At 47.8% G+C, this 26,968-nt stretch overlaps 2 protein-coding genes across 2 annotated transcripts; both read left to right on the forward strand.

The window, feature by feature from the left end:
* The first annotated feature begins 1,219 nt into the window (after positions 1 to 1,219).
* On the forward strand, positions 1,220 to 4,521 carry LOC147571487 (lysozyme-like protein 6). The gene is made up of 4 exons (XM_086696362.1): positions 1,220 to 1,274; positions 1,430 to 1,588; positions 2,482 to 2,560; positions 3,854 to 4,521. The coding sequence occupies exons 1-4, from the start codon at positions 1,220 to 1,222 to the stop codon at positions 3,921 to 3,923; spliced, it is 363 nt and encodes a 120-aa protein (XP_086552488.1). The 3' UTR covers positions 3,924 to 4,521.
* A 1,342-nt stretch (positions 4,522 to 5,863) lies between these two features.
* LOC147571488 (integrin beta-3-like) lies at positions 5,864 to 20,859 on the forward strand. The gene is made up of 5 exons (XM_086696350.1): positions 5,864 to 6,619; positions 7,783 to 7,883; positions 9,987 to 10,106; positions 16,242 to 16,408; positions 17,739 to 20,859. Exons 1-5 carry the CDS (start codon positions 6,288 to 6,290, stop codon positions 17,802 to 17,804), a joined length of 786 nt encoding a protein of 261 aa, XP_086552476.1. The 5' UTR covers positions 5,864 to 6,287; the 3' UTR covers positions 17,805 to 20,859.
* The last annotated feature ends 6,109 nt before the right edge of the window (positions 20,860 to 26,968 follow it).

Consider the following 26,968-nt stretch of genomic DNA (forward strand, 5'->3'; position numbering starts at 1 on the left):
ACAGAAGGTAGCCTTCCTATGACCTCACCTCAGACGGCACAGAGCAGCATTTAGCAGTGACTTAGTCACTAAATCCAGTTCCCATTCAAGGGGTGGGAATTTAGACCCCACCTTTTAAAGAGAGAAGAGTCGGGGTGCCTGGGTGGCTCAGTTGGTTAAGCGTCTGGCTTCAACTCAGGTCACGATCTCGCGGTCCATGAGTTCGAGCCCTGCGTCAGGCTCTGGGCTGATGGCTCAGAGCCTGGAGCCTGCTTCGGATTCTGTGTCGCCCTCTCTCTCTGCCCCTCCCCCATTCATGCTCTGTCTCTGTCTCAAAAATAAATAAACGTTAAAAAAAAATAAAAATAAAGAGAGAAGAGTCAAAGAATTTGTGAACATATTTTATTTTTTTCCAGCACTCATTCAGTAGATCTTTTTTTTTTCAATATATGAAATTTATTGTCAAATTGGTTTCCATACAACACCCAGTGCTCATCCCAAAAGGTGCCCTCCTCGATACCCATCACCCACCCTCCCCTCCCTCCCATTCCTCTTCTGCTCCTGGTCACCCCCTATGTGGCCATCTTTCCATCATTCATCTTTCGAAGCCAAGTTCAAACAGCAGCCCTCCCCGAGAAGCCCCTCCCAACATTCTATATTCCTTCCACAATTATTAACTGAGCACTTACTATGTACCGGGAACTGTTTTAGGGGCTGGGGACAGAGACATCAACAAAGCCCCTTCCTTCACAGTGTTCGCATTCTAGGGGGAGAGGCGAGTCCCAAACACACACACAAACATATGAAGCACTTCCTGGTGGTGATAAATGTTATGCAGCAGAATAAAGCCAGGGGAGTGAGAGGTAACCTTGTCCTTGAAGGGGAAGTCAAGGAATACCTCTCTGAGGCGGTGACATTGAGCAGCACTGAATGAGGCAAAGGACCGGGTCACCCAAATGTCCGGGGAAGAGCATTCCAGGCAGAGGGAGCAGGCAGTGCAAAGGCTTCGTCCTCCTCCATGGTGGGGCTAGCTTCCTTCTGCCCAGATTTTGCACACACCTGTCTTGTGCTGTCCTTCTCGTTTTATCTTGTCTTACGGTCCTTTAAGGTGTGCGTCTTCATTCTTGTACTATAGGCCCTCTGAAGGCACCAGCTGCCTTTGACCCAGCTAAATGTCCCTCACTGGGTTTTGCACGGGTCACGGCACACAGCAGGCGATCATCAAGTGCAGGAGACGCGGATGGACAGCGGGATGATGAGCGGTTGTACTGAGGGCCAGGTGGATGGACCGAAGGGCGAGGGGAGAAGCTAATGGGTGCTTCCAGCCAGCTTGCCCCATCTAGCCTCTTAGGCCTTGTTCCTTTCTTCTGCTTCCCCGTCTCCCTTTCTCCTCCGTATCCTTTGTCCCTCAGTTCAGAGCCCTCTAAAAACTTCTTCTCCCTGTTCTAAGGGCTGTGCCTGGCTTTTGTGGAGAGCAACTGCAACCTATCAAAGGTAAATGAAAATGCAGACGGCAGCTTCGACTATGGCATCTTCCAGATCAACAGCCACTACTGGCGCAGTGACTACAAGAGTCACTCGGAAAACATGTGCCACGAGGACTGCAAAGGTCTGGCCGGGGTCTCAGGGTGGGAGAGGTGAGAGGATGAGTGGGGTCTACTCTCAGGACTTCTCTTCCCACTCCAAGCCTGGGAATGCACCCAGAGGGATGGCCCGAGGAGTCCAGGAATGCCTTTGCTGAGCAGAGGATTAGACTAGTGGCTACGATGCCCCTCCGGTTAGGAGATTCTCCGGGGTGCAGGCTCCAGAAAGGCTCTGCACACCCAGTAGCAGAGGACAGCAGCGGCCAACCTTTATCGAGAGTGTGTTCTATACTAAGCACGTCCCATGCCAGCTTCTCATGCGGTGGAAACTATTATGATCCCCGCTTCACAGACGAGCAAACTGAGGCTCATAGAACCAGTGCTGAATGCCAGACTGGTGGCCCTGAAGGCTCAGCTCTAACCATCAAGTGCTGACTTTGTTTGGTTAAAGGCCTGGTTGATTGGAGGCCAAGGACAAACTCCCCACCTCAGAGCCACTCCTGGAGGCTCCACAGGTCCATGACTTTGCCCCTTACTCCCTCTTTGGTACTCTGATCGACATCCCTGCACTCTTCACCTGAAGAGCCTCTCTCATTAGGCAAGGTTTACCTTGGCCTCTGTGCTGCCTGTTTTGACATTTCCTTTCCCTAGAAACCCTCAAACGTGGCGTGAACCAGCATGTACCCTAGCTAGGATGTGTGGTGGTAAACATACATTTACTCCTGCCCCTCCTGCCCCCACCCCTAGCCACTCTTGACCTCTAGCAGCCATTGTAGGGATATCTCAGTGGGCCTCTGGGAGGGAGCCCTTGCCTAATCTGGAAGGACTCAGCCCCTGGGGGGCAGGGAGAGCCAGTGTCTGCCTCAGTCTCTGGGACTGTCCTCTGTGTTCTCACGGGTATTCTCTGTCTCCCCTTCAGAACTGCTGAGCCCCGATCTTCTCTCAACCATCAACTGTGTGAAAAAGATTGTGTCTGGACCAGGGGGAATGAAGAACTGGTGAGGAGGTCACTGTGGGACTAAGTTAGCAGGCAGAGCCCCAAGAAGGATGTAGTGACAGGAGGGGACAGGAGGCAAGGACTCGACCCCTTCTAACCATCTAGAAAAACGTGGGAGAGCGGCGGGGCTCGGAAATGGGACTTATAAGACTTGGGATCTGGGTCTTTCTCTGATGTTGTATTAAAACCGTTTTGGACACAGTAGCAAAGCAACTTGAGTTAGCTGAGCGAGATGGCTTCGGAGGGGACAAGGTGTCTCACCGAGCTTACCCAAGGGGTCTCTTCTCGGGAAGAGAACGGAGGCGGAGCTGGGAACTGTCAGTGTGGCTTTCCTGACAAGTTTCTGCCTCCTCGTGTATTTCCTTCACTACTTTCTTTGTAGAGCAGTATATTCTGCTCCACATTCCAGAGGACAGATCGTGGCTGCCCCCAAGCTAACGGGCTAATGTTCTGAGCAGTCAGGGAGGCTGGCTAGTCTCAGCCCCGGAGTCCAAGGGGCTGGGATAGAGAATCTGATTGGCTCAGCTTGGACCCATCATCCCCGAGTGGTTCAATGAGCTGTAAGTGTGGGAGCAGTTAAGCAGTACCATCATGCTGGCCACGGGTGGGGGATGGGGCTGGCCCTCTCCATAATTCGCAGCAACATTTTCTATAAAAGGTGCGTAGCTCCTCAGCTGAGCAAATACCCCCAAAGCTGTCAGCTTCCCAATGGTAGACAGTGCAATGGTTGCTTCACTTTTCTGAGCTTCAGATTGGAGATAGATGATAGATAGATAGATAGATAGATAGATAAGTTGCCTCTACAGGTGCCTGTGAGGATGGAGGGGGTTAAGTGCCTTGTCTACTCTAGGAACACCATGCGGAAGAGACGCTGACGGCTATTAGGGATGACCCTCTCTGGAGGGAGAGTCGATAGTTGCCCCTGAGATTGACGGATTGGTTATGTATGTACGTATGTATGTATGTATGTATGTATGTATGTATGTATTTATCTTTCTGTGTGTTTAGTGACTCTCAGCCTTGTAAAATGGTGCGCTCCCCCTTCGGGGCCAGAGGAGGATTTGAAAACATGGGAGCATACTGGACGGGGGGAGGAGCCAAACACCACAGAGAAGAGAAATTTAAAGGAAGGCTCAGAGGGGCCACAGGGGGACAGACCAGAGAGCGAACAATGAAGGGGGTTCTGTGCATTGCCGTGCTGTGCTGTGCTGTGCGTTCACTAAGTGCTGGGTCATGGATGTGGAGAAGGAGCTACTAAGTAGGAAGCAAGAACCCAGCCTTCTTCTCTCCACAGGGTGGCATGGAGGTTGCACTGTGCGGGCAGGCCACTCTCCTACTGGATGACGGGGTGTCACAAGGAATGAGACAGGCGTGGAGCCATTCCAGCGTTCCTCTTCTCGCCTGGGGATCCTTCATGCCTTCTTCCTCTTGCCTCCACTTCACGTTATTTTCTTTCCTTCCCATGTTCAAAAAGGACTGACCAGAGCCCCAGGAATAAATGGTTTTCTAGGGCTTTCTCCTTGTACCCATCCAGGCCCAGGCCCCTGGTTCCTGACTGTCATTCGCAAACCAAGAGAGGACCACAGTGAAGAAGTTGTTATATCTGGGGAATTGTTAAAGCATTCCTTGTGCAAAGAATGTGTTGATTTATTCATTTTTAATTCCAGATATCTTCGAGTACCTAGTATGGCAGGAGGGTGGTAGGTACTAGAAGAAGCAAGGTAAATCATAACTATTGTTCTTGAGGTGTTCACCATCTGCCTGGAGAGGCAGAGACATACACGAATACTGGCTACAGCGAATGAGTGGATACATACAATGAATACATGGTGCTGATGTGGAGTTGAACCTGCAAAATGACAACGCAAAGACAGAAAAGGGGCAGTTGGAGGAATGTTCTACCCATGGCTACAATCGGAACTGCCTGAATAAACTGTCCCACCTGGGCCACTGCTGTCCCTACTTCTGAGCCTTAACTACTTCAGCTCTGAAGTGAGAGATTTGACATTTGAGTGGTTCCCAGACTTTTGGATTTCACAGACCTTTCTCAAAGGTTACTTTGTTTGGCCTCACAAAGGAAACACTATGGGACAAGGGTTTCTGAGGAGGCAGAGGCCTCCGGGTGCTGCCAGACCTCTGTGGCGTCTGCCTTTCCCTGTTCGGGAGCCACCACTGAAAGCTGCTTGTAGTAGACACTGTGGGGCCCCTCCAGCTGCTGTTAGGGCTGCTGATAATGGCTCACAGCTGCCCCTTCCTTGGAATTATCTTCAGCTGACAGGAGCCGTCTTGCCCTCAGACCTTGGCCAATGACTGGTGGACAAAGGTTACACAAGACCATTCCCTTTGCCTCCGGGTGGAGCGGGCTCTACTCTCCAGATATTTGGAGCTGGGGCAGCTGACCTTATGTTTACCATCCAGAAAGAAGCAGACATCTCTTTCCAAGGCAGCGAAGGTGTGTCTGAGTCTTGAATACCAGTGTATTCAAGTATAATCCAAGTATAATTCAAGTGTATTACTAGAGGATGGTGCTAGGATCACTGGCAGAGAGACTCATTGACCAAGGGCCGCTAGTCAGACCCACTGGGGTCCCTGGGGAGCAGAAGATGCCAGCTAGTGTCTGTTTGAGCCTATGCACCTCGCTCTCCTCCACCATCTTGGGGCCCATCCGCTCACACAGTGACATGATTTTCAGACCCGTTGAGGTTACTTCCCCTTGGCTCCCTGCCTTTCCTCTGATTAACAGTCAGATTTTTATTATTCATCCACTTCTTCCCGATTTGGAATCCTTGAGAATGAGTCACCTTTTCTTCTGAGTTTGGGAGAGCCAAGTTTTCAAGCCTTGTTAAGTGATTAGGGGGATGTAGCACTGAGAGTTAACACCTGCATTTAACCAATCTACCCCCCACCCCGATCTCTCTCTCCCATTCCTACATTCATGCAGTAAAGTGAGTAGGTCTTTCCTACTAGGGCTGATGGCTCTCTGCAGTACTGTGATAATACAACACAGGGCACATGCTGGTGAATGTGTGTGTGGTTCCCAGGATTTTTTGTTCTTTTTTAATGTTTATTTACTTATTTTGTGTGTGTGAGAGAGAGAGAGGGAGAGAGAGAATCCCAAGCAGGCTCCAGGCTGTCAGCCCAGAGCCTGACGCAGGGCTTGACCTCACTAACCAAACCATGAGATCATGACCTGAGCTGAAATCAAGAGTCAGATGCTCAACCAACTGAGCCACCAGGCACCCTACCCAGGAACTTAACTAGGACATAAGCTCCATGGTAATAGGGACCTTTCCTGTCTCATTCACTGCCGAATCTCCAGTGCCCAGCGTGAGCTCAATAAATATTTGTTGCATAAATGGATAAAGAAACATTAATTGCATGCCTACTGTATTTCAGACGTTACGCTAATCCCTACCGACGGACAAATTGGTATGTCCTCTCTCACTGTGGAGCTCAAAATCTAGAAAGAGAAACAGATAGGCAAGCAAATGGGCTGGTCATGAGGGTTAAGATAGAGGTATATGTAAGTGCTGAGAGAACACGTAGTAGACAGTTAATTTGCTCTGGGGCGGTCAGAAAAAGTTATGGGGAGGAAGGAACTTTTGAGTTGAGCTTTGAAAGGTAAGTGGGAGTTTGGTAGCGATCACAGGACGAAAGGGCGTCAAGGCAGAGAGCTAGCAGCATGAGGCTAGAAGGATAGAAGGTGGTGACGCTTCCGTGGGGTGTTAATGAGTGGCCGTGGGAGGAGGGTGGATGAGGGTAAAGCTGGAGAGCAGGCTGAGCCGTGGGTTGGGGCCCCTCACCTGCTGCCCGCCCCCTCGGGCTGTGTGCTTTCAGGTCACGGCCAGTGCAGCTGTGGGGACTGTCTGTGTGACTCCGACTGCACCGGCTTCTACTGCAACTGCACCACGCGCACCGACACCTGCATGTCCAGCAACGGGCTGCTGTGCAGCGGCCGGGGCAAGTGTGAGTGCGGCAGCTGCGTGTGCATCCAGCCCGGCTCCTACGGGGACACCTGTGAGAAGTGCCCCACCTGCCCTGACGCCTGCACCTTTAAGAAGTGAGTGGGCAGAGAAGTGAGTTGGAGCCAGTCGGGTGCTAGAAGGAGGGAGGGGGCCCCCCAGGCTAGAATCCCCAACCCTCCAGGTTCTTATTCACCAAAGCTTCAGGAGGAGGCGTCCGCTGCAGCTAAGAGGCTAGCTTTCCTCTTCCCACGGAAAAGTTTGGGCAAAGGTGGAGGTAGAGCCAACCGTGCAGGGGCCAAAGTAGCACCCGCTGGACTCCAGTTGGAGAACCCCCTCTCCTGGGATGGCATCCTGAATCCCTGAGTTGGGAGGAAGGCTAAACCAGGGAACTTCTGGGGAACGTTCCCATGTTCCGATCCTGTGGGAGAGTTGGGCTGGAGTTATGAAGGATTCTGTGAAACAGGAGATGTTCGCTAGTACAAACTCCACTCATCTGGGGTCAGGGGAAGCTCCTGCCATTTCTCTTGCCACTTTAAGCAGGGCTGGGCTCATAGGCATGCGACCTGTGCATTTGTACAGAGCCCTGTGCTTAGAAGGGCCCCATGCTTGGTTTACCGCTCTGCCGGCACTGTCTTGTAATGCTTAGGGATTTTTGAACAAGGGACCTGACATCTTCTTTTGTGCTGGGTCCCCAGATTACATGACCGGTTCTGCCTTTAAGGCTCCTGGAAGTGGCACACGCCTCACCTCCTGTCACACTCTCGGATGGGACATGAAGAAGTTTAATGAGGGGACTGGGGCCTTCTGCCTGCCAGGCCCTGCCTCTGGGTGAGGAGGAACTCCCACCCCTGAACTCCAGACCCGACCCTCTGGGTCCCCCAGAATTGCCTTACAGGGGTTTTTGTTTCGGTGTTTGTTTTCCGAGGTGGGGCAGCTTTCTGGTGTGTGGAGGTCAGAGCTGGACTGACACACACGTAGGTTTGCTCCTCTCTCGTCTTTTTTGTTTATTTATTTTTGAGAGAGAGAGGGAGACAGAGTGCAACTGGGGGAGGGGCAGAGAGAGGGACACATAGAATCTCAAACAGACTCCAGACTCTGAGCTGTCAGCGCAGAGCCTGACGCGGGGCTCGAACTCGCGGGGCTCGAACTCGAAGACGGCGAGATCATGGCCTGAGCCGAAGTCGGATGCTTAACTGACTGAGCCACCCAGGCGTCCCTCTCCTCCCTTGTCTTCGTCTCTGTGTCGTCTCTCTTTTAGGGAGTGTGTGGAGTGTAAGAAATTTGACCGGGGAGACCTACGTAAAGAAAATACCTGCAGCCGTTACTGTCGTGATGAGATTGAGTCTGTGAAGGAGCTCAGTAAGTTCAGCATGTCTTAGAATCGCGCACATATGCGGCTGCTGAAGTTTTCAGTTGATCCCAGAACGTGTCTATGTCTCATCAGTAAAATGGAAGAGTAATCCCTGCCTCAAAGGCATGTTGTACAGACCTGCTGCACACGAGGCACTTAATAAAGGCCAGCTTCCCTGAGTCCTCTTGTGCCCTCTGCTAATTTGTTCCACAGTCCCTCCCCATTCTGCTGCTTCCTGGAACCCACAGACTCAGCAAGACCCTACAGACAACTTTTAAAGTATGTAGAAATCAACCCTAACTTGACCTCCCCAGGGAAAGGAAGACAATGCATCCCATTTTACGGATGAAGAAACCTAGGCTAGGTGACGTCAGTTTAGGAGGCTAGTAACCATTTACTGAGTTTACTTAACTGAGAGTGTTAAGCAATGCCCAGGCATACTGCTCTGCTGGTTTGGAGGGAAACCTTCACCCTTATGGATTTTAGCTAAAATCATAATGCTGTAGCCTTTTTTGGCTCTCTGGAGCCCTTCCTAGAATAAGACAGATAAAAATACAGTGGTGAACAAAACTCTTGCCTGCGGTCATTCTAGTTTGAATTTCACCTTGACCGAAAAGGGGATAATCTTTGTTGCTGTCAGCGCATCTGATGTGGTTATCTGGGTCAGCTAGGCATTGGTTGGTCTAGGGAGATGGCAATCTCTCCTGAGATAGCTGTCTCTCACGAAGGCAGGAAACATGTTTTCAGTGAGAGCCACAGTGAGACACAGCCAGTCAGTCGGCTTCTGGCTGGGGGTGTTACAGAAAAGGGTCAGCTCTCTGGATCCTTTGGCTAATATCAGAAGTGGGGCTGGTTGGGGGGGGGTGAGGGGCATGATTTGGGGATTGAGTTTGAAGAGACGGCTTTTCCTCCTGAGGAGAATCGGTATGCTGTGATTATCTCAGGCAGGTGAGACTGCTGAGAGAGATGTGAGATGTTATTATTACCTGGACCAGAGGGGAATCTCAGGTTAGTTGAACATATTTCTGTTACCCCCTACCCCCGTGCCATGATAATCATAAAGATAAATGCTTGTTTGTATGGAATTGTGTAACTTATAAAAGTTAGGCAAGTATCTTTTCATACACATGATCTTGTCTTTTTCTCAGCCACCTAGTAGAGTAGAACTGTGGTACTGTTGTTATCTTCATTTTGCAGATGAGCAAACTGAATCTCAGGAAAGCTACATAACTTGCCCGAACAAGTTAAGCTTAGAACTGAATCTGGAAATCCTTACTCTTTCCACTGTACTCTTATACCACTGGTTTTCGGGAGGCTTATTGAGTTCAAGTCTGGTGTGCTCTGAGACTCCTGTTTTAGTTCTGTTCCATCACATACTTGTGTTGACCTTGGTGCATTTGCTTAACGTCATCGTGTGTCAGTTTTACCTGTCTGGTTGCATCACTATAGGACGTGGTGCAAATGATAGAGGGGCACCTATAGTTTCCCTGTCAGAATAACAGGCTTCAGAATTAGAAGGGGTGAAGCCTACAAAAAAGTGATGGGAGTCAGAGAAGAGAGGCTGGCTCTGAAGAGGAACACTGGATCAGACGCAGAAACGGAAGAAATGTAAGGGCTTTGCCAACAAACTATTGAGAATAGTTGAGCCAGGAGGGAAAGGAAAGAGAGGGAAGGGAACACCCTTCTGTATTAGGTACTGTTCACTTGACGTCATTTAGTTCTCTACCAGTGTTGTGAGGTGGGTTATCCTTTTCCTTTCATAGATGAAGAAAGAGCCAGTGAGGTCAAGTAACTTCCCCAATATTACGCAGCTGACAGGTGGTAGAGCCAGGCTTTGAATCACACTGTGTCATGTGTTCTGTCATGTCCCTTCCAAGGGAAGGAATACGAACCAAAAAGGGTCTAGGAGGGACAAAAGTCAGCAGCGAGGGTCATCTAGAGGCAATTGCCAGGCACAACAGCCATCTCAAATCTAGGCATCTTGCCTAATGTCAGGCATAGGGTTTCCTGTTGCATACTTTCTCAGAAGTCCCATGACTGGGGTTTGGGGATGGCCCTGTCTTCCAGGAATTGCCTTGTTTTTCACTCTCCCATATTTTCCCCTTCCTCAGAGGATACTGGCAAGGATGCAGTGAACTGCACGTACAAGAATGAAGATGACTGTGTTGTCAGATTCCAGTACTATGGAGACTCCAGTGGAAAGTCCATTCTCTGTGTGGTAGAGGAGCCAGGTGCGTGAACCACCAGGGCCCCTGACGCTGCACCTATAGGGAGAGGGAGAGCCACGTTAGGCAGCGATTTCCACCCATTACGCCTCTTACACAGAACAGCCAAGTTAAGACTACCTTACAAGTGGTAAGTTAGGGCCTGTCATCTGGGTGTGGGAGATATTTAAATACCGATCTTAGTGAGAAAGTGACTTGCTAATTGAGGAGACAGAAAAAGAAGGTGGGTAAGGAAAGGAAGAAGGTAGATATGGATCCCACCAAGGGACAAAATACATCCTGGCATTTTTTTGAGGGGACAGTATTAAGAAGTGAGGAATTTAAAGTCTGGGACTCTTCAGCGTCCGCTCTACTTAAGGTCAGGTGGTTGCCAAGGGCAACCTGTTCGCTGCTTCAGACGAAGGCCTGATGCTTTGAGGTGTTGACCTTACCAGGGTCACCATGAGACACAGTACTGGGTTTGAGGCACCAACCCAAGGTGTTCTGAGCACTGAAAAGATAGTGCTTGCTCTCACAGCCTTCTGGAAGCAGGAGGAGCTCATCCGTCATACACAGACCAACCACAGGTTTGTCGCCATCCAGCGTAGTAGATTAGCTCGCTTCCCCTTACCACCCCCGTCTCCTTCCTTTCTCTTACGCAACAGATGAAGCTATGAATCACTAGACAATATTTTCGAGTACTTATTGTATATCAGGCGGTAGACTAGGTGCTGGGAATATAACAATAGATAAAGCAGATGTGGCACTCACAGGCCAGGGGGAGAGGGACATGTAAATTGATAGTGATACTGCTGAGGGACAAGGGCTGTGCCAAGGCGGGGGGTAGACAGGAGCTTCTGTGAGTGAAGGAACAATGTCTGAAGGCAGAGACTAAGTCAGTTGGTTGTTCGTCAGTTGATTCCCACAGCTGTAGATATTTCTTCAGGTCCTCCTTCAGACCAGGGTCCAGCAAACACTTTCTGTTCAGGGCCAGGGGTTAAATATTTTAGGCTTTGGCGGCACCTGGGTGGCTCAGTTGGTTAGGTGTCTGACTCTTGATTTCAGCTCAGGTCATGATCTCACGGTTCATCGGTTTGAGCCCCACATTGTGCTCCGCACTGACAGTGTGGAGCCTGCTTGGGATTCTCTCTCTCTCTCTCTCTCTCTCTCTCTCTCTCTCTGCCCCTCACCCACTTGTGCTTTCTCTGTCTCAAAATAAATATTTTAGGCTTTGTGGGCCTTGTGGTCTCTGCCATGACTACTCTGCCATTGTAACAGGAAGGCAGCCATAGTCTATATATTTTTTTTTAATTTTTTTTTCAACGTTTATTTATTTTGGGGACAGAGAGAGACAGAGCATGAACGGGGGAGGAGCAGAGAGAGAGGGAGACACAGAATCGGAAACAGGCTCCAGGCTCTGAGCCATCAGCCCAGAGCCCGACGCGGGGCTCGAACTCACGGACCGCGAGATCGTGACCTGGCTGAAGTCGGACGCTTAACCGACTGCGCCACCCAGGCGCCCCAGCCATAGTCTATATTTAATGCACAAGCCTAAGTATATTTAGAAAGACAGGTGGCAAGCCACATTTGGCTCCCAGACAATAGCTTGCTGGCCCCTGCTTTAGGAAAGTGGGTCTCAAACTTTTCTATGTTCCCCTTGTTAAAAAATCGAGAGTCCTAAGCCCCATGCTGCTTCCATGAGCCTCTATGTTCTTTTTATTAGATTTTTTTATTACATTTTTAAATGTTTATTCATTTTTTGAGAGAAAGATGGAGCACGAGTCGAGAGAAAGATGGGAGGAGCAGAGGGAGAGGGAGACACAGAATCCGAAGCAGGCTCTAGGCTCTGAGCCCAACGCAGGGCTCGAACCCATGAACTGTGAGATCATGAGCTGAGCCAAAGTCGGACACTTAACTGACTGAGCCACCCAGGTGTCCCCAGCCTCTGTGTTCTTGAACAGTGCTCCTGGCAGTTGTGAGACGCCCCAATATTTGAGTGCCTCTGCTTTGGACACATCACTTCCCCTAGTGAGCCTTCTCAGACCTCCTCCATCATCCTTTCTTCTGATTCGGTTGGGTGCTCCTGTTTGAGTCCCAGAGCAGCTGTGTTTCCCTTAGATGGGCCTTCATCCCACCATTAACTTGCTTCTTTAATCACCCATCTCCCTCAGTAGATCACGTGCTCCACGAACACACGAACCATCTGTCTTATCTATGGTTATATCTCCATACTTGGCTCAGTCATCTACAGAGAAGATACTTAGTAAACGGGTTTTTTTTTTTTTTCAACGTTTATTTATTTTTGGGACAGAGAGAGACAGAGCATGAACGGGGGAGGGGCAGAGAGAGAGGGAGACACAGAATCGGAAACAGGCTCCAGGCTCTGAGCCATCAGCCCAGAGCCTGACGCGGGGCTCGAACTCCCGGACCGCGAGATCGTGACCTGGCTGAAGTCGGACTCTTAACCGACTGCGACACCCAGGCACCCCAGTAAACGGGTTTTGAATGAGTTACTAGGACTGATTATTCGAGTTGACGGGCAGGCTTGCATACATGTTGATACCTGCTCGGAGAACTTTGGCTGCTTGGAGAAGGAAGCGGGTGACAGTGGAAAGAAGCTCTACTACATCCGGGTCAGCCAGGGTGTTGCTGGCTGCATGGGTACCGGAGAGCATGGCGCCCCCTACCGTGATATTGTTCACCTGCCTTTCCCAGGGCTCTCACCCTTCAGAAGGGAGAAGGAAGGTAAAGGAAAGGGTATGACCTTAGTTTGATTTAGCGACTCAAGGGAAAGCTGACATGGGAAGGGGAGAGGGCAGAGTCTGGGTATGTATCTGTGGGGGAGCACATGTGGATTATTTGGCCATGACCCCTCACACTTTCCCGCCCACCTGTGTTAACGCGTTTCATGGGTTTTTCCACACCCGCCCTATTTGCACCTTTGTGCTTTCTCATTTCTGAAGGGCAGTACGTTCTTGCTTTGGGGTTTAACGTTACTTCATCTCTGCTATAACAATCCTTGCAGGTGCTTCTGCTGTAACACCAAAATCTTGTGGCTTGATATTCTTAGACTGGAATCCACTACCTGAAATTATGGGGCAGAAAGATGGTGATAACCTGAGCTTGTACAAATAACCCCCCAGGGTAGGGGGTGGAGTAGCTTTTCTGATGTAGATCCCATCCTCCACATGAGGAGATGGGACCCCAGACCCATATTCCCTATCTTGTTGCCCTGGAATTCTGAATTTGACCTCTCTTCTCACCTACCGCCCCCGACTATTTTCAGGGGTTCTGGCTTTGTGCAGAATGTGTCATCTGAGGTCCCAGAGCATAGGAGGGGATTATTCTCATTCTCTTCCCCAACTCACGCCTTTGCGGATGGTCTCCCTGAAGGGGAGGGCCACTGCAAGGCAGTAGAGACAGCACTGCCAAAGGGCTTGGCCTTGACTGGGTGGTGTTCAGCCTACTATGTGGAGTGGGCTCGGCTGAGCTGGGTCCTTATCACTCCCAGATAGAGTTGCCTCGTCGAATACAATATGTCCCATTCAACATTTAGTACCTACTTAGGCTAAAAAATTATTGTTTATCTGAAATTCAAGTTTAACTGGATTTCCCGTGCTTTTGCCAAACCTGCTAGCCCTGCCCAGTCTTTCCTGACCTTGGCTCGCCACCATGGGTCCTCATCACCGTGGCTGAGAGATCTCTCTAGAGACCAGCTGATCTCGTCATCTTCTTCCAGGAATCCTGCCATCTACTCCTTTCAGGACAAATGCTTAATAGACGTTTTTGCCTGAAGACCTCTTGACATTCTACCTGTCCCACCCATACTGACATGCAGAATTGAAGAGATTTCACTCTGAGGTTTGAGGGTCAGCCCTCTCTTCCCAAGAATTCATGATTGTTGTTCCCGGAAGAGCTGGTGCCCTTCACTCCTGGGAACTCAGACACTGGAACCTCACAGCCTCTCTCCAGATGCTCCTTTAATTATAGACAGGTTATAATTTGGTAGCTTGGGAAATAGCTAGCTTGGGTCTGCATCGGTGGTTGTTTTTGGGTCATGTGTGGTGAGCATAGGGTGTATGTTTAGAGAAGAAGGTGGGAGACAGTGTGGAAAGTGGGCATGACCACCTCTCCAGACCCATCAATACCCGTATATCCAAACACCTAATTACATAACACCTGAGAAGTTACTGGAGTGAGGTCACCAATCAGACACCTGTGGTTTATGGGAAGCAGAGCTCTGCAGAGCACAGTCCGCTTGGTCTTCAGAGGGGTGATGCACCTCTGTCTGTGTTGGTTGTTGACTAGGGTTGAACAGGAAGTCGGCTTTCAATAGGGTTAGGATTAAAGATGATGAAATATTTTGGGAAGGAACCCAAAATATTGTCTGGGTTGGCAGGCTTCCTGGTCTCTAAGTGTGCTAACAAGGACATTAGGTTCCCAGCCCTCAGAGATGTACATATCCAAACCAGAGAAACAAATACAAATGCCCAAGGAGCTAGGTAAATAAGTTAGTGAAAACAGTCAGGTGTAACAAGAACACGAGTAATAACAGTAGCTGATAGTTATTGAGCACTGAGTCTGTGCTCGGCAGAGTTCTGAGTTCTTTAAATATATTTAACTTATTTATTTTTACAGGTTTCTTTTTTTTTTAAATATTTATTTTGTGGGAGAGAGAGAGAGAGTGTGCACGAGTTGGGGAGAGGGGCAGAGAGAGAGGGAGAGAGAATCCCAAGCAGGCTTCATGATCAGCATGGAGCCCGATGCCCGGGTGGCTCAGCTGGTTAGGCATCCTACTTCAGCTCAGCTCACAATCTTGCAGTTCATGGGTTCAAGCCCCTATTGGGCTCTGTGCTGACAGCTCAGAGCCTGGATCCTGCTTCAGATTCTGTGTCTCCCTCTCTCTCTGCTCCTCCCCCACTCATGCGCTCTCTCTCTCTCTCTCTCTCTCTCTCTAAAAAATAATAATCATTAAAAAAAGAAATAAGTTGGGGTGCCTGGGTGGCGCAGTGGGTGTTCGACTTCAGCTCAGGTCATGATCTCACAGTTCGTGAGATCGAGCCCCGTGTTGGGCTCTGTGCTGACAGCTCAGAGTCCGGAGTCTGCTTTGGATTCTGTGTCTCCCTGTCTCTCTGCGCCCCCCCCCCCCCATACATGCTCTGTCTCTGTCTCTCTCAAAAATAAATAAACATTAAAAACAATTTTTAAAAGTATATATTTAACTATTCTTCATAAGTTTTGGAATTCAGTGCTATTACTTTCTCCATTTTAAACATGGAGAGATAGGAAACAGACACCCAGAAAGGTTAAATAGTTTATCAAAGGTCACATAGCAAAGTAAGTTGTCAGCCAGGATTCGAACGCTGGCGGTCTAGCTCCAGAGCCCACAGTAGCACAGCCTCCATGACAAGTTACATGTTGCCTCTGTTTAGTGGAGAAAAGAGGGTGGTGACAAGTCTGGCAAACTAGAAAATGTGTCCCATCTAAAGGGGACAGCAGCTACTCACATCTAACCAGGGCTGCCCTGTGGGTGCAGTGTTTCCAGACCTTTTTATTTATGTTAAAAAAAAAATTTTTTTTTACTTTTATTTATTTTTGAGAAACAGAGTGAGACAAAGCATGAGCAGGGGAGGGGCAGAGAGAGAAGGAGACACAGAATCTGAAGCAGGCTCCAGGCTCTGAGCAAGCAGTCAGCACAGAGCCTGATGCGGAGCTTGAACCCACGAACTGTGAGATCATGACCTGAGCTGAAGTCGGACGCTCAACCGACTGAGCCACCCAGGCGCCTCTATTTATTCATGTTTTTAAAGGGAAGAAGAAGAATCTGAAGTTTTAGGGGGATAATCTCCTGATTATTCAATGCTGCCAACAAAATAAAAATTTAATCAAGCTTTTGTTTTAAATCCAGTAGAGTTAACATAAAATCAACTTTTTAATAAACACTTGAGTAGGTTAGATTCTACCGGGGGTGACCTGCTTATGACCTCTAATTTAAACTACTCAGGACAGATTATTGCTGTCTTAAATATTGGTACTCCCCCCCCCCCTTTAAAAATTTTGATTTATTTTGTAAGCCCTGTTTCCCTCAGAGAGATTTCTAGTAATTTCTTACTTGGTCAAGTTGCCTTTACAACGTCCCTGCTCTGTGCTCTCTCCTGACAGAGTGTCCCAAGGGTCCTGACATCCTGGTGGTCCTACTCTCAGTGATGGGGGCCATTTTGCTCATCGGCCTTGCTACTCTGCTCATCTGGAAGCTCCTCGTCACCATCCATGACCGGAAGGAGTTTGCTAAGTTTGAGGAAGAGCGAGCCAGAGCAAAATGGGACACAGTAAGAGTCGGGGCTGGGCATTTTCTTAAGTCATTGGTTTGAGAGCCTCAACTGGAAATAGTAGGTACTTAGGGGAGCCAGGTTCAGCCAGCACCATAATTTCCCAGTTAGTCTCTGTTGTGGAAATTGGGAGATGGTCCTGTTGTCTTTATTCCTGAAAGCCACCTGAGTCTCTCCCTGCCACACAGTGACCATAGGTCCCGTCGGTGAGAACTGACTGAGTACAGGTAGGGCCCAGCTCTGCTCTGGACACTGACACAATCAAAAGGAAACATATTCTCTAATTGAGGAAGACAGGACAAATGATGGGGGGGGGGGGAACGTTATTATTGCCAGTTTGTAGATAAGAAAACTGAGCACAGAGAGGTTCAACGGCTTGCCCAATTGTGGGAGGGAATCAAGTTATGATAGAAATTACTCTTTGAGCCAGCCTCTTAAAACATATCCTCTCTGCAGTTTATTCTGATTGCATTCAATCAAGCATCTATCGAGAACTTTCTATATACTTAATTTTGCTCTGTTCTCCTTTGGCTCATCTTCCACATTCTGACTTTTTTTTCTGGACCTTCCAAAATGGCTGTTTGACTCCATGAATGTCTAGCGGGAGGCTGGAAGTTTGTTCTCATTTAATGGTCACCTCAGGCCTTGGTACTCAAGGGTCCCAAGACACTTGAGATGTTTCTGTTCGTACAGTGTAGAAATCTGGAATCTCAGCGGCACATGAGAATGTGTTGTATTTCTTGAAATGGGACTCCTAAAGACGGCCAGATCTTATGGGATTTATCACTTTTTGTTAGAAAATAATTTGGGCAACCCAGTGAGGGTCTTATTTTTTCCTGCTAACATGACAGTGGGTAGTGCTTGGAAGGATGAGATGAGAACAAATTAAAATGATTTTGAGTGAAAGCTATCCTCTCTGTTTCAGCTACCACCTGCTACATTTCTTGTCTCTGCCCGCATCCCTCAGCATAGTCACAATAAAAGAAAAAAAAATTGGAGAAGGGCAAAAGAGAGAGTTCAGGAGAGAAGCAGGAAATAGATACTGGCTACAAGTGGTACTGAGGTGTTTGGGGATCACCAAAAAGTAATGGGTTGCATTCAACCCCTTCGAAACAGCAGCACAATGGCATTCCACTTTCTCTCTCCTCTTATTTCCTACCCACTCCCATCTCAGGAGCGAATATGGGGTTACAATGAGCATTAAGCGATTCATGGATGGTGTAGCCCGGAGAAAGGTGTCTTGGGTAAAGTCTTCAGGCGAAATGTAATCGTTGAGGGCAGGGAAGAATTGAGGAATTCACCGTAAGACACATTTCTGTTCTCTCCGCAGGCCAACAACCCACTGTATAAAGAGGCCACATCCACCTTCACCAACATCACCTACCGGGGCACTTAATGACAAGCAGTCATCCTCAGTTCGCTGTCAGGCTGTCCCAGAATTGTGGATACCTCTGCTGTCATGTTTACAGGGAACGAAATCTGTGGGGCAGGATAGGGGGCTGGGAGTGGGGTGGGTTACAAGAATGTCAGTATGTGGAGGTGTGGGTCTCTGTGCGTGTGTACGCGTGAGTGTGCTGCATGTGGGGGAGTGTGTAATTTAAAACTTGAGGTGTGTCCAGACACGTGGAGCTCCTCAGCCTTTGTCCGCAGAATGCCTCCTTCAGGGATCCTTCCTGCTTAACCTTAGGGTGACCCACGTAGCTGAGCAGGCACTGTTCATTACCTCAGTGAGAAGCCAGCTTTCCTTTTCCGGCCATTTCTCCCGAAGAGAAGGGCAGGGCTGAGCCTCTCATTCCAGAGGAAGGGGCCTTGACTCTGCCTTGAGTTTACGGTTCTTGGGTCCGACGCTCAGCAGCTCTGATAGCAAATGCTGGGCTCTGCAGCCTTGTTGTGTCATCTGGACTTTGATCTCCTTTGCCTTCCCTCAGGCTGAAGGAGAAATCAGAAGCAAGCGGAGCCATGGGAGTTGCCTATGTCTTTCGCTATCCCCTCAATCCAGTATGGTTCTCTCACAAGGGGAGCCCTTGCCAGCAATTCTGTTGGGAGTGAGGATGGGAAGGCCACTCAGGGGTCATGCATGGCCTGGATGAACGTGCCAGAGTCCCCCAGTTCATAATCATCACCCTTCAGATTTGTCTCCTTGGCACCCCACCCTAGAAGTTCGATCGGAGGATGCGTGTTACCCTTAGAGCAGCATCACCTCTTTACCTTCTACGTCCACACTCTCACTGCTGTAGACATTTGCTACATACTGGGAATTTCTTTCATGACCGGACGCTTTTCCTCCCAGGGAGAGTGCTGTGATGAGAGCCAGAGATCTGGCCCCGCCCTTCAGGCCCTCTGCCCCTTGTCCAAGGCACCCCCCCCCCCCCCGCCCCTACACCCAATCTGGTGCTTCTGTGTGCTACATCCATCCATGGGGCTGATTGCACTTATCTACCTCTCGGCTGTCTTGTGAAGGAATCATTCCCATGGGTCTCTGAGTCTGCTGGGCATATGTGCCACATTTAGAAGGATGGGCCAGTGGATCAGCGTGTGTGGCCTATTCTCCTATGGGCTGGGCAACCTCATTTTAACTCAGTCTTTAATCTGAGAGGCCACAAGTGCAGTTTTATTTTATTTTTCTCATTGGGTCACCTGAAACCATGATGAGGCTTGCTTAATCTAAAGGAATACGTACAGAAACACATTTGCATTTATATTTATTTGAGGAGGAGGAGCATATTTAAAAAAAACAACAACAACCCCACACAGACTTGGGATGGATACAGACCCTCCCACTTGGCATCACTCATAGGGAGTTGCTGTCCATTTGCTGGATCTGTAGGGGCTCTCTCATCCTGGGAGCCTGTGGGGATGGCCCCCCGGGCATGCTGGGCCATTTCTGAGCAGGAGGGGTACAAGTGGTTCTTTTCTCCTAGCAGTTGCTTCCTTGGTGTTCACATTGGTCTAAACATTAACAACCACCCTCACCCCCCATTCATCAAGAAAAAGGAAAGAGCTATAGACCGTGGTCTGACGATCAGAAAATGTAAGTCCTGGCCTCATTGTTGCAGCTGAGGAAGCTTTACCCTTAATTAAGGCAAGCCTCTCTTCCTTCCCTTCGGGGCTCAGTTTTCTAGTTTGAAAAATGATAGTTTGGACCAGCCAGTCTGGAAGGTGTCTTTCAATATCGAGAATCTGAGATGCTGGGACTTACTGTGGCATCAGACATTCAGTCAAGATTCCGTGAGATGTTGATACTACTTTTTTTGTTGTTAAGTTGGGAGATCTGAGAGACCGGCTTTTGCAAGAGCGGATGTCATTCCACGTCACCTTTCTCAATGAAAAAGCCTCATTCTGGCCTCTCTTAGAGCCCCTTCTCCGATGTTTGTTAGCAGTCACATTTCCTAATGTAGCACTCAAGCTCCACTTAGTTTATTATTCCTTAGCTCACTTTGCACACGTTTGCATCCACATATAAGGGAGAGGAATCCATTAAGAAGTAGCTGAAATGTGTATTCTGCATTCGTGTGGTAACACTGAGAATAAGCCTTGGAATTAGGAGTAGGGCAAGTGACTGAGCCTTGTCTCACCCATGGATTACTCTTTACTGAAAGGGATGGTAGTACAGTAGAGGGGTAAATGGGGGAGGGGAGGGTCGATAATGAATCCAAGAAGTTTAGAACCTAACTATACCCTTTGGCTACTGAGACAAGAGTCCATTAAAGCAGTAGTTGGACCTTTTCTTTAGATAAGATGGTTTATATGAAGACACTATATCAAAGGAGGAAGAACATATATTTAAAGGATGAAAAAATCAGTAGGACTCTTCTCTGAGCTTCTGGAAGGAGACTCCTAGGCTTTAAAAAGGCGCCGGGTGGTCCAGTTAGGTGTTTGACTTTGGCTGAGGTCATGAACTCGCATTTCGTGAGTTCCAGCCCCACATCAGCCTCTGTGCTGACAGCTCAGAGCCTGGAGCCTGCTTCGGATTCTGTGTCTCCCTCTCTCTCTGTTCCTCCTCTGTTCACGCTTTCTCAAAAATAAATGAAGATTAAAAAAAAAAAAAAAAGACCAATACTCTTTGTATGCGGGGAGAACCTGTAGCTGTGTTCGCGAGACAGCAAATGGCAGTCAGTTTGGGCATCACGTAGGGTGAACATCTAAATAGTATTTTGGTATCAGCACAGCCCAAAGAAGTTATTTATTTGTGCTCAGCTCATCTGGAGAGAATTTATGTTCAGTCTCAGGGTGTGTGGATAGTAATGGGAAGCTTGGGATGCTCCTGACAAGTTGTCACATAACGAATCCCATCTTTCTCTCTCAGATATTCCTAGACCATCCATGATTTCAAGATCCTTCTCTTTGTTAGGTATTCCTGGTGGAAATGACTTAAGTGCCTTCCTGACTTCCTAACCACCCCCTCTGTTTGAATTGTGCAACAGTAAATTAAATGTGCTTTCCAAAAAGAATTGACCTAAGGCTGCCCAGTTCTTCCTGTGTTGTTATTTCTGTTTTCTTTGGGTGAAAAGAGTAAATGTCATCGCCTCAAAAATGATTATTTTAGAACAAGCCTGTTTCCAAATGTAACCAAATGATGACCACCACGGGGACTGAAGTTTACTCCAGAACCCAGAGCGTTTCTTTAGACTTTCATAATGTTTTCAAACTGAGTAGGTTATTGCTGTTCTAAGAGTTGGAGTTTTTTGTCTTTTAATTGGGGATTTTTTAGGAACTTGTGCAATCTCAATAGAACAGACTGTCAGTTTAGCCTAGGTTTTGTTTGCAGGAGGCATAAATCAGTACAATAAAGGCTTGATGGCAGATTATTGACAGGATCATTTAAATGCCCAGCTTTAGGGGGAAAAATGCCCAACTTTTATTTAAGGAATTGGGTCTCAAAATGTGGTTTGAGGACCAGCAGCCTCCATATCACCTGGGAAGTTGTTAGGAATAAAAATGCACAGGCCACGCCCCAGGGCTACTAACTCAGAAAATCTGAGATGGGGCCGGGCCCAGTGTTGTGTTTCAGCAAGCCCTCCCTGTGATTCTGCTGCTGACTCAAGTTTGAGAACCATTGACTTAAGAAGTCACTTACCTGTCCTTCTGGCTTACTAAGTTTGCAGTGAAGTCATCTCAGTTCCTAAAAGATTATGAATATAGCTTGGCGGGCATATTAAGAGAACCGAATATCTACCCACACAAAATGAAAATCCACTTTTGATCCATTTTCCAAATTAAGTGATCAGAGGCTTCTGGTTCCCTCACAGCCACAAATTCCCATGAAAAACTAAAAGAAGTACTAGATCAAAATCACAGGGAAAGAAACCCAACTAACAGGATACTTGGCAGGCATCCAAGAAAACTTTATTCACAGGAGATGGGATGAATATCGGAATTATTCGCATTATCACTTTATAGGGTAAGACTCTAGAATTTGCAACTTCACTTTCTGCTATTTAAAATGTATTGAGCATTGACAGTGTGGGGTTGAAGTACTTTACAGCACACTCATCACCTTTGCCTTTGGGTCTTACATTCCTTAAATAACGTGCATGTTTAAAAAACATTGCAGTGCATGACGTCATAAAAGGATTATGTGAACACACACTGAGACCTTTTATGTTGAAATGTTGTAGGTACACTGTGTTTTATTTACTTCATGGTAACTGATGACTACATATCTGGGTAAAATGGAGGACTTTATGTGAAAATGAAATGAAAAGCTATATATCAAATCATATCTGTAATCCCCTAGCTCTTGGCCTGTGTAGTCTGAACTCTATAGTAACAGCCATGTAATGACCACTGGGATCAATTACAAGCAAGTTGTCTTGGAATTACAGTGCATTCATTTTTCACACTGATGTAAGGAAACTAACATATGCTGTGCAAGAAAACCATTTAATGCTTGTTGAAAAATAATTTCTATTTGGTTTTGTAACATATTTCTTGAAATATCTATTTCTGGTATTTTGGAGTTTGACTAAAGCACACAGGCAGTTTTAAATGCTTGTGATTGGGGTTATCTATATTGTTCAATTTTAAGGGGCGCCTGGATGGCCCAGTCGGTTAAGTGTCCGACTCTTGGTTTTGGCTTAGGTCATGATCTCACGGTTTGTGAGTTTGAGCCCCACATTGGGCTCTGTGCTGATGGTGCAGAGCCTGCTTGGGATTCTCTCTCTCTCTCCCTCTCTCTCTGCCCCTCCCCCACTTGCTCTGTCTCTTTCACAAAAATAAACTTAAAAAATTTTTTTAAAAATCCACTTAATGAGACTATCCAAGAAGAGTTAGCATGTGAAAAGAAAATTATAGGTCAGTTAACGTGATTGTGTTCCTTGCGATTGCTGCCATAGTGCTGTCTCTCTAAACTTTTGCACAGAGAAGACATTTTCCGTCAGCTGTGTATTTTCTGACAATACACGGGAGAATGCTCACAGAATAGAAGCATTTAGAAAGCAACATTTAGGAGATGTAACAGCCTTCACGCAAAATCTCCACAGTAAGTTGTTCTTTATCAGTGTCCCTGAAAACAGCTTTGTAAGAAAAAAAAATCTCGCCATTCATTGTGGGTTTTTTTTTTTTTTTTCTATTAGTTGGGTTTTCCTGTGACTCATACAATTGGCATGATTTCTTTGGAGAGATCAGAGTGCTGGGTGTGTAAATATCATTCGGTGGCCAATGAAGAGATCGGTTAGGAAAAATGTTAATGGATCTATGCTCCACTTTGCTTCTCCTGACCCTTCTAATCCCCCATTGTGACAGAGGTTGCTGATTGTGCCCCCATATGTGTTTTCCTCTTCTCACATAAAGTCAGAACTCCTCATTTCCAGTTGGACACATGGCTGCCTGGAATAGATACTATGTCTCCAAGCTTCTCGTGCAGCTAGGCTGCCCTGTCCACCTTGTAGACAGATGTGAATGGAAGGGGTGCATACCACTTCCATCGCGAGCCACTTAGGAAGGGAGCGTGCCTCTCCTCTCCCCTTCCTTCTTCAGGTAGGCCGACTCTAGAGATAGTAGCCAGAACTTAAGCAGACCTCACGGATCAGGATGGGACCTGAGGGACTGTGGTAGTTATCTATTGCTGCATAATAAGTTACCCCACGATTTAGCAGCTTAAAACCACAAACGCGATCTTGCAGTTTTTGCGGCATGTCAGCTGGCTTCTCCCTAAGTGCGGAAGCCAAGAGCGAGCCAGGAGGAAGCTGCAGTATCTCTTGTGACGTAGTTTTGTACGTGTCACGTCAGCATTTCCACCATACTCTATTCATCGTTAAGTAGCCCGCTACAACTAGTCCACATTCAAGAAGCGTGGAACAGATGCCACCTTTTTTTAAAACTTGTTTTAAATGTTTACGCTTTGAGAGAGAGAGAGACAGAGACAGAGTATGAGTGGGGAAGGGGCAGAAAGAGAGAGAGGGAGACACAGAATCGGAAGCAGGCTCCAGGCTCTGAGCTGTCAGCACAGAGCCCGACGCGGGGCTAGAACTCGTGAACCTAGATGCCACTTCTTGAAGGTATGAGCACCGTGGTAGATAAAATTGTTGCCCCTGCCCATCCCCCTCTCCCAAAGGCACCCATGTTCTAATCCCCAGAACCAGCGAATATGGTACCTGGCATGGAATAAAGAATTTTGCTGATGTAATTAAGGGCAGAAACAGGGAAATTTCATGGATTATGTGGATAGCCTTAACACAATCATAAGGGGGTCAGAGTGAGAATAGGAAATGTCAGGATGGAAACAGGTCAGTGTGAGGTTGCCACGAGTCAAGGGATGCAGAGGTCTCTAGAAGCGGGAAAAGGTAAGGAATAGATTTTCCTTTAGAGCCTCCAGAAATGCAGCCTTTGTAAGGCCAATTTTGGACTTCTGACCTCCAGAAATGTAATAAATTGTTGTTGAAGTTTGTGGTAAGTTGTTACAGTAACAAGAAACTAATACACCAAAGAACTTGTGGACATAGTTCAAAACTGCCACAGTCCACCCTCTGGTCACTACTTATTCATAGTTCCCTCACTTGCAACAAGTGCTCCCCCTTCCCAAGGACCCCCCGGTCTTATCTCATTATAGCATTCACTCGAAGTCCAGAGTCTTGTCCTCTAAATAGGTCCTGGGGCAGAGGAGTCTTCTTGGATATAGTTCCTTACATTTGGCCACTTGAGTATAGTGCCTCTTAATCTGAAGTCCTGTGAACTAAAGGAAAAAGCTATACGCTCTCTTCCTGCAACAACCAATTAAAATGGCAGGACAGATAGGGAGACATTCCAGTTTCAAGGGGCAGAAAACAGGTTTGCAGAAGCCCCCAGTCCATAGCAGTTCTGAAAGTCACTTGGGTATAGGCTGGCAGTTCCATATGAAAGGCCTGGGAATAATTCTCCATGGATTTTCATTCTATCTTCTAGGCTTTTGGTTTTACCCTTGAAGCCATCTTTATTCCATTAAAGGTAGCATATATTCACGTGGAAATAGTTTTCTCAGCCTGCTTCCTGCTTATAGAGCTTGAGGGTCCAAAGACCTCTTTCCTTTTCATGCTCTGACTCCTTCAGCCCAAGCTGGCAGTGTTTCTGACAATTACAATACTCTTTAAAAAAAATTATGAATCTCCTGCAAATCTTGATTGGGTTTCAGTCCCATAAAATAAAAGCCCTACCCATAAATATCTTTGAGTTAAATCTTTTGCTACCTCGGGCTTCTGCAGAAGGACAAAAGCCTTAAGCTTCTTAGAAGCCATATTATTTGAATGAGAGGATCCAAGAAGCATAACCTTAAAATCTTTTGAGAGTCTTTTGCCTGCGATATCTCCCTTAAGCCACCACTGGAATAAATGCCAGTGGAGCAGTAAAATAGAAGACTGTGTCCTTGCAACTATGGTTAGCAATATTCACCCTTGAGTGACCATCTCTGAACCTCTCGAATGTGAGAAATAAAATTCTATCTTGCTTAGGCCACTGTTATTTAGGGATTTTCTGTTAGGTGAAAGAATCTAATCCTAACTACTATACTCTTGGTGCTATTTGGTGAGCGTCTCTGAAACTGACTAATACAGTAACTAACTCATCAATAGACTCAATACTAACAAACTACAAGTGCTCAAGATTGTGCAGCGTCCACAATCTGGTGATCAGACAGACTGAAACCATTATAATCGTTACACGTTAGAAGTTGATGCCTTATGAATAGATGGCAAATGGGCTCAGCTCATTAACAGAGGTGGACTGTAAACAGTGTGTGTGGGTAGGTGGGGAAGTAGGGAATGGAGGGTGGGGTGTTTACAAAAATAAAGGACATGGTCTCAGCACTCATTACTTACAGACTGTTGAGGGACATAAAACACGTACATGTTAAAAGTACTAAAGAATGCCTACACAACAGGATTTGAGATATAAACGGGCACAAGTATCTCTGAAGTAATTAAATGTTTTAACATTTTTTGAGCACTGCATAAACATTTTTGAATTATCACAATTCTGAACGAATGAGAAAACTGAGGCTTAGAGAGCTTAGTTTGCCCCACTGCATACAGTAAATAATTAGGATAATTGACTCAATAATTGAATTTGCATAGATCCAGCTCTAAAGTCCACGCTGCTCACCACAATGTTAACAACGGAGAGCTCAGGTTGGCTCAATCACTGTGAATTTTACCTTTTTGAAAATTTACCTTTACACCTCAAATCATGAGCTTTAGGGGGAAAGTATTTGCAAAACGCTCTCCGCTTGACAGAACATTTACGACTGTAAATGTAGCAAAAACCTTAAAAATGATCAATTTCACTGTCTTGGATTCGTACAACGTTTTAGCGACATAATATTTGGGGCGAGCCGTGAAAAATCGCTTTGTGTCTTTTACCAGTAACATTTCATCTGCAGCATGCACACACACAAGAAATTGATCTTCGAAGAAACACAAAGCATCTCTTCCCAAAGTAAGCGTTAGTCCTCTGAAGGGCAGCCTGGAACCGATTTCAGCAAAGTGTCGGGACAAAGAGCTCTGCGCTGTTGTCCGGTACAGAGCGGTAGAAACCAAGAAGGATGGAATGCTTTCGAAGGCAGGGCGGGAAGTCTTCAAAGGATGGATACAGGATAAGCCTGAAAAGATGTCAGACTGGGGCGGGGCACTGCACCAGGGAAGGAAGAGAGCTGCAGGAAGGGTAGGGAGTGCGGGAAGGACGGCGAAATCCAGGTGCCGGGAGGACAGCGCGCGGGGAGGAGCTCGCGTCTGGGCCGCCGGGCGGGGCCAGGTGAGGTCACAGGCCCTTGTGAGGTGGGGTGGAGCCGCGGGGCCGCAGCGCTGTCCAGTCGGCGCGGAGGCGGCGGCGAGCTCAGCCGCTCCCCGCTGCCCCGGAGCCCCTGCGCGGTGGCGGAGGCGGTGGCGGTGGCGGTGGCGGTGCCCTGGGTCCCGCACTCTTCCAGCGCGGGCCGCTCAGTGGGCGGAGCGTCGGCCTCGGTCAGGTGACCTGGGGGCGGGGCTTCGTCGCGTGGGATCCCGGGAAGGCGGCGCAGCGAGAGCGCCGGGCCACGCGGGGTGGGGGGGGGGCGGGGGCTGAGCGGCCTGCAGCTAGGACCTTCGGATCCCATGG

This window comes from Puma concolor, unplaced genomic scaffold, assembly GCF_028749965.1.
Source record: "Puma concolor isolate L17-30 unplaced genomic scaffold, mPumCon1.1.hap2 unalloc_scaffold_26, whole genome shotgun sequence".
Lineage (NCBI taxonomy): Eukaryota > Metazoa > Chordata > Mammalia > Carnivora > Felidae > Puma > Puma concolor.

Excerpts from the sequence above, each read along its gene's own strand:
- LOC147571487 (XM_086696362.1), top strand. The coding sequence starts at position 1,220 with ATGGACAGCGGGATGATGAGCGGTTGTACTGAGGGCCAGGTGGATGGA. Across the intron at positions 1,589-2,481 it reads GTGCCACGAGGACTGCAAAG|AACTGCTGAGCCCCGATCTT; the intron begins GTCTGGCCGGGG and ends TCTCCCCTTCAG. Across the intron at positions 2,561-3,853 it reads CCAGGGGGAATGAAGAACTG|GGTGGCATGGAGGTTGCACT; the intron begins GTGAGGAGGTCA and ends TTCTCTCCACAG.
- LOC147571488 (XM_086696350.1), top strand. The coding sequence starts at position 6,288 with ATGAGTGGCCGTGGGAGGAGGGTGGATGAGGGTAAAGCTGGAGAGCAG. Across the intron at positions 6,620-7,782 it reads GACGCCTGCACCTTTAAGAA|GGAGTGTGTGGAGTGTAAGA; the intron begins GTGAGTGGGCAG and ends TCTCTCTTTTAG. Across the intron at positions 16,409-17,738 it reads CCAGAGCAAAATGGGACACA|GCCAACAACCCACTGTATAA; the intron begins GTAAGAGTCGGG and ends TTCTCTCCGCAG.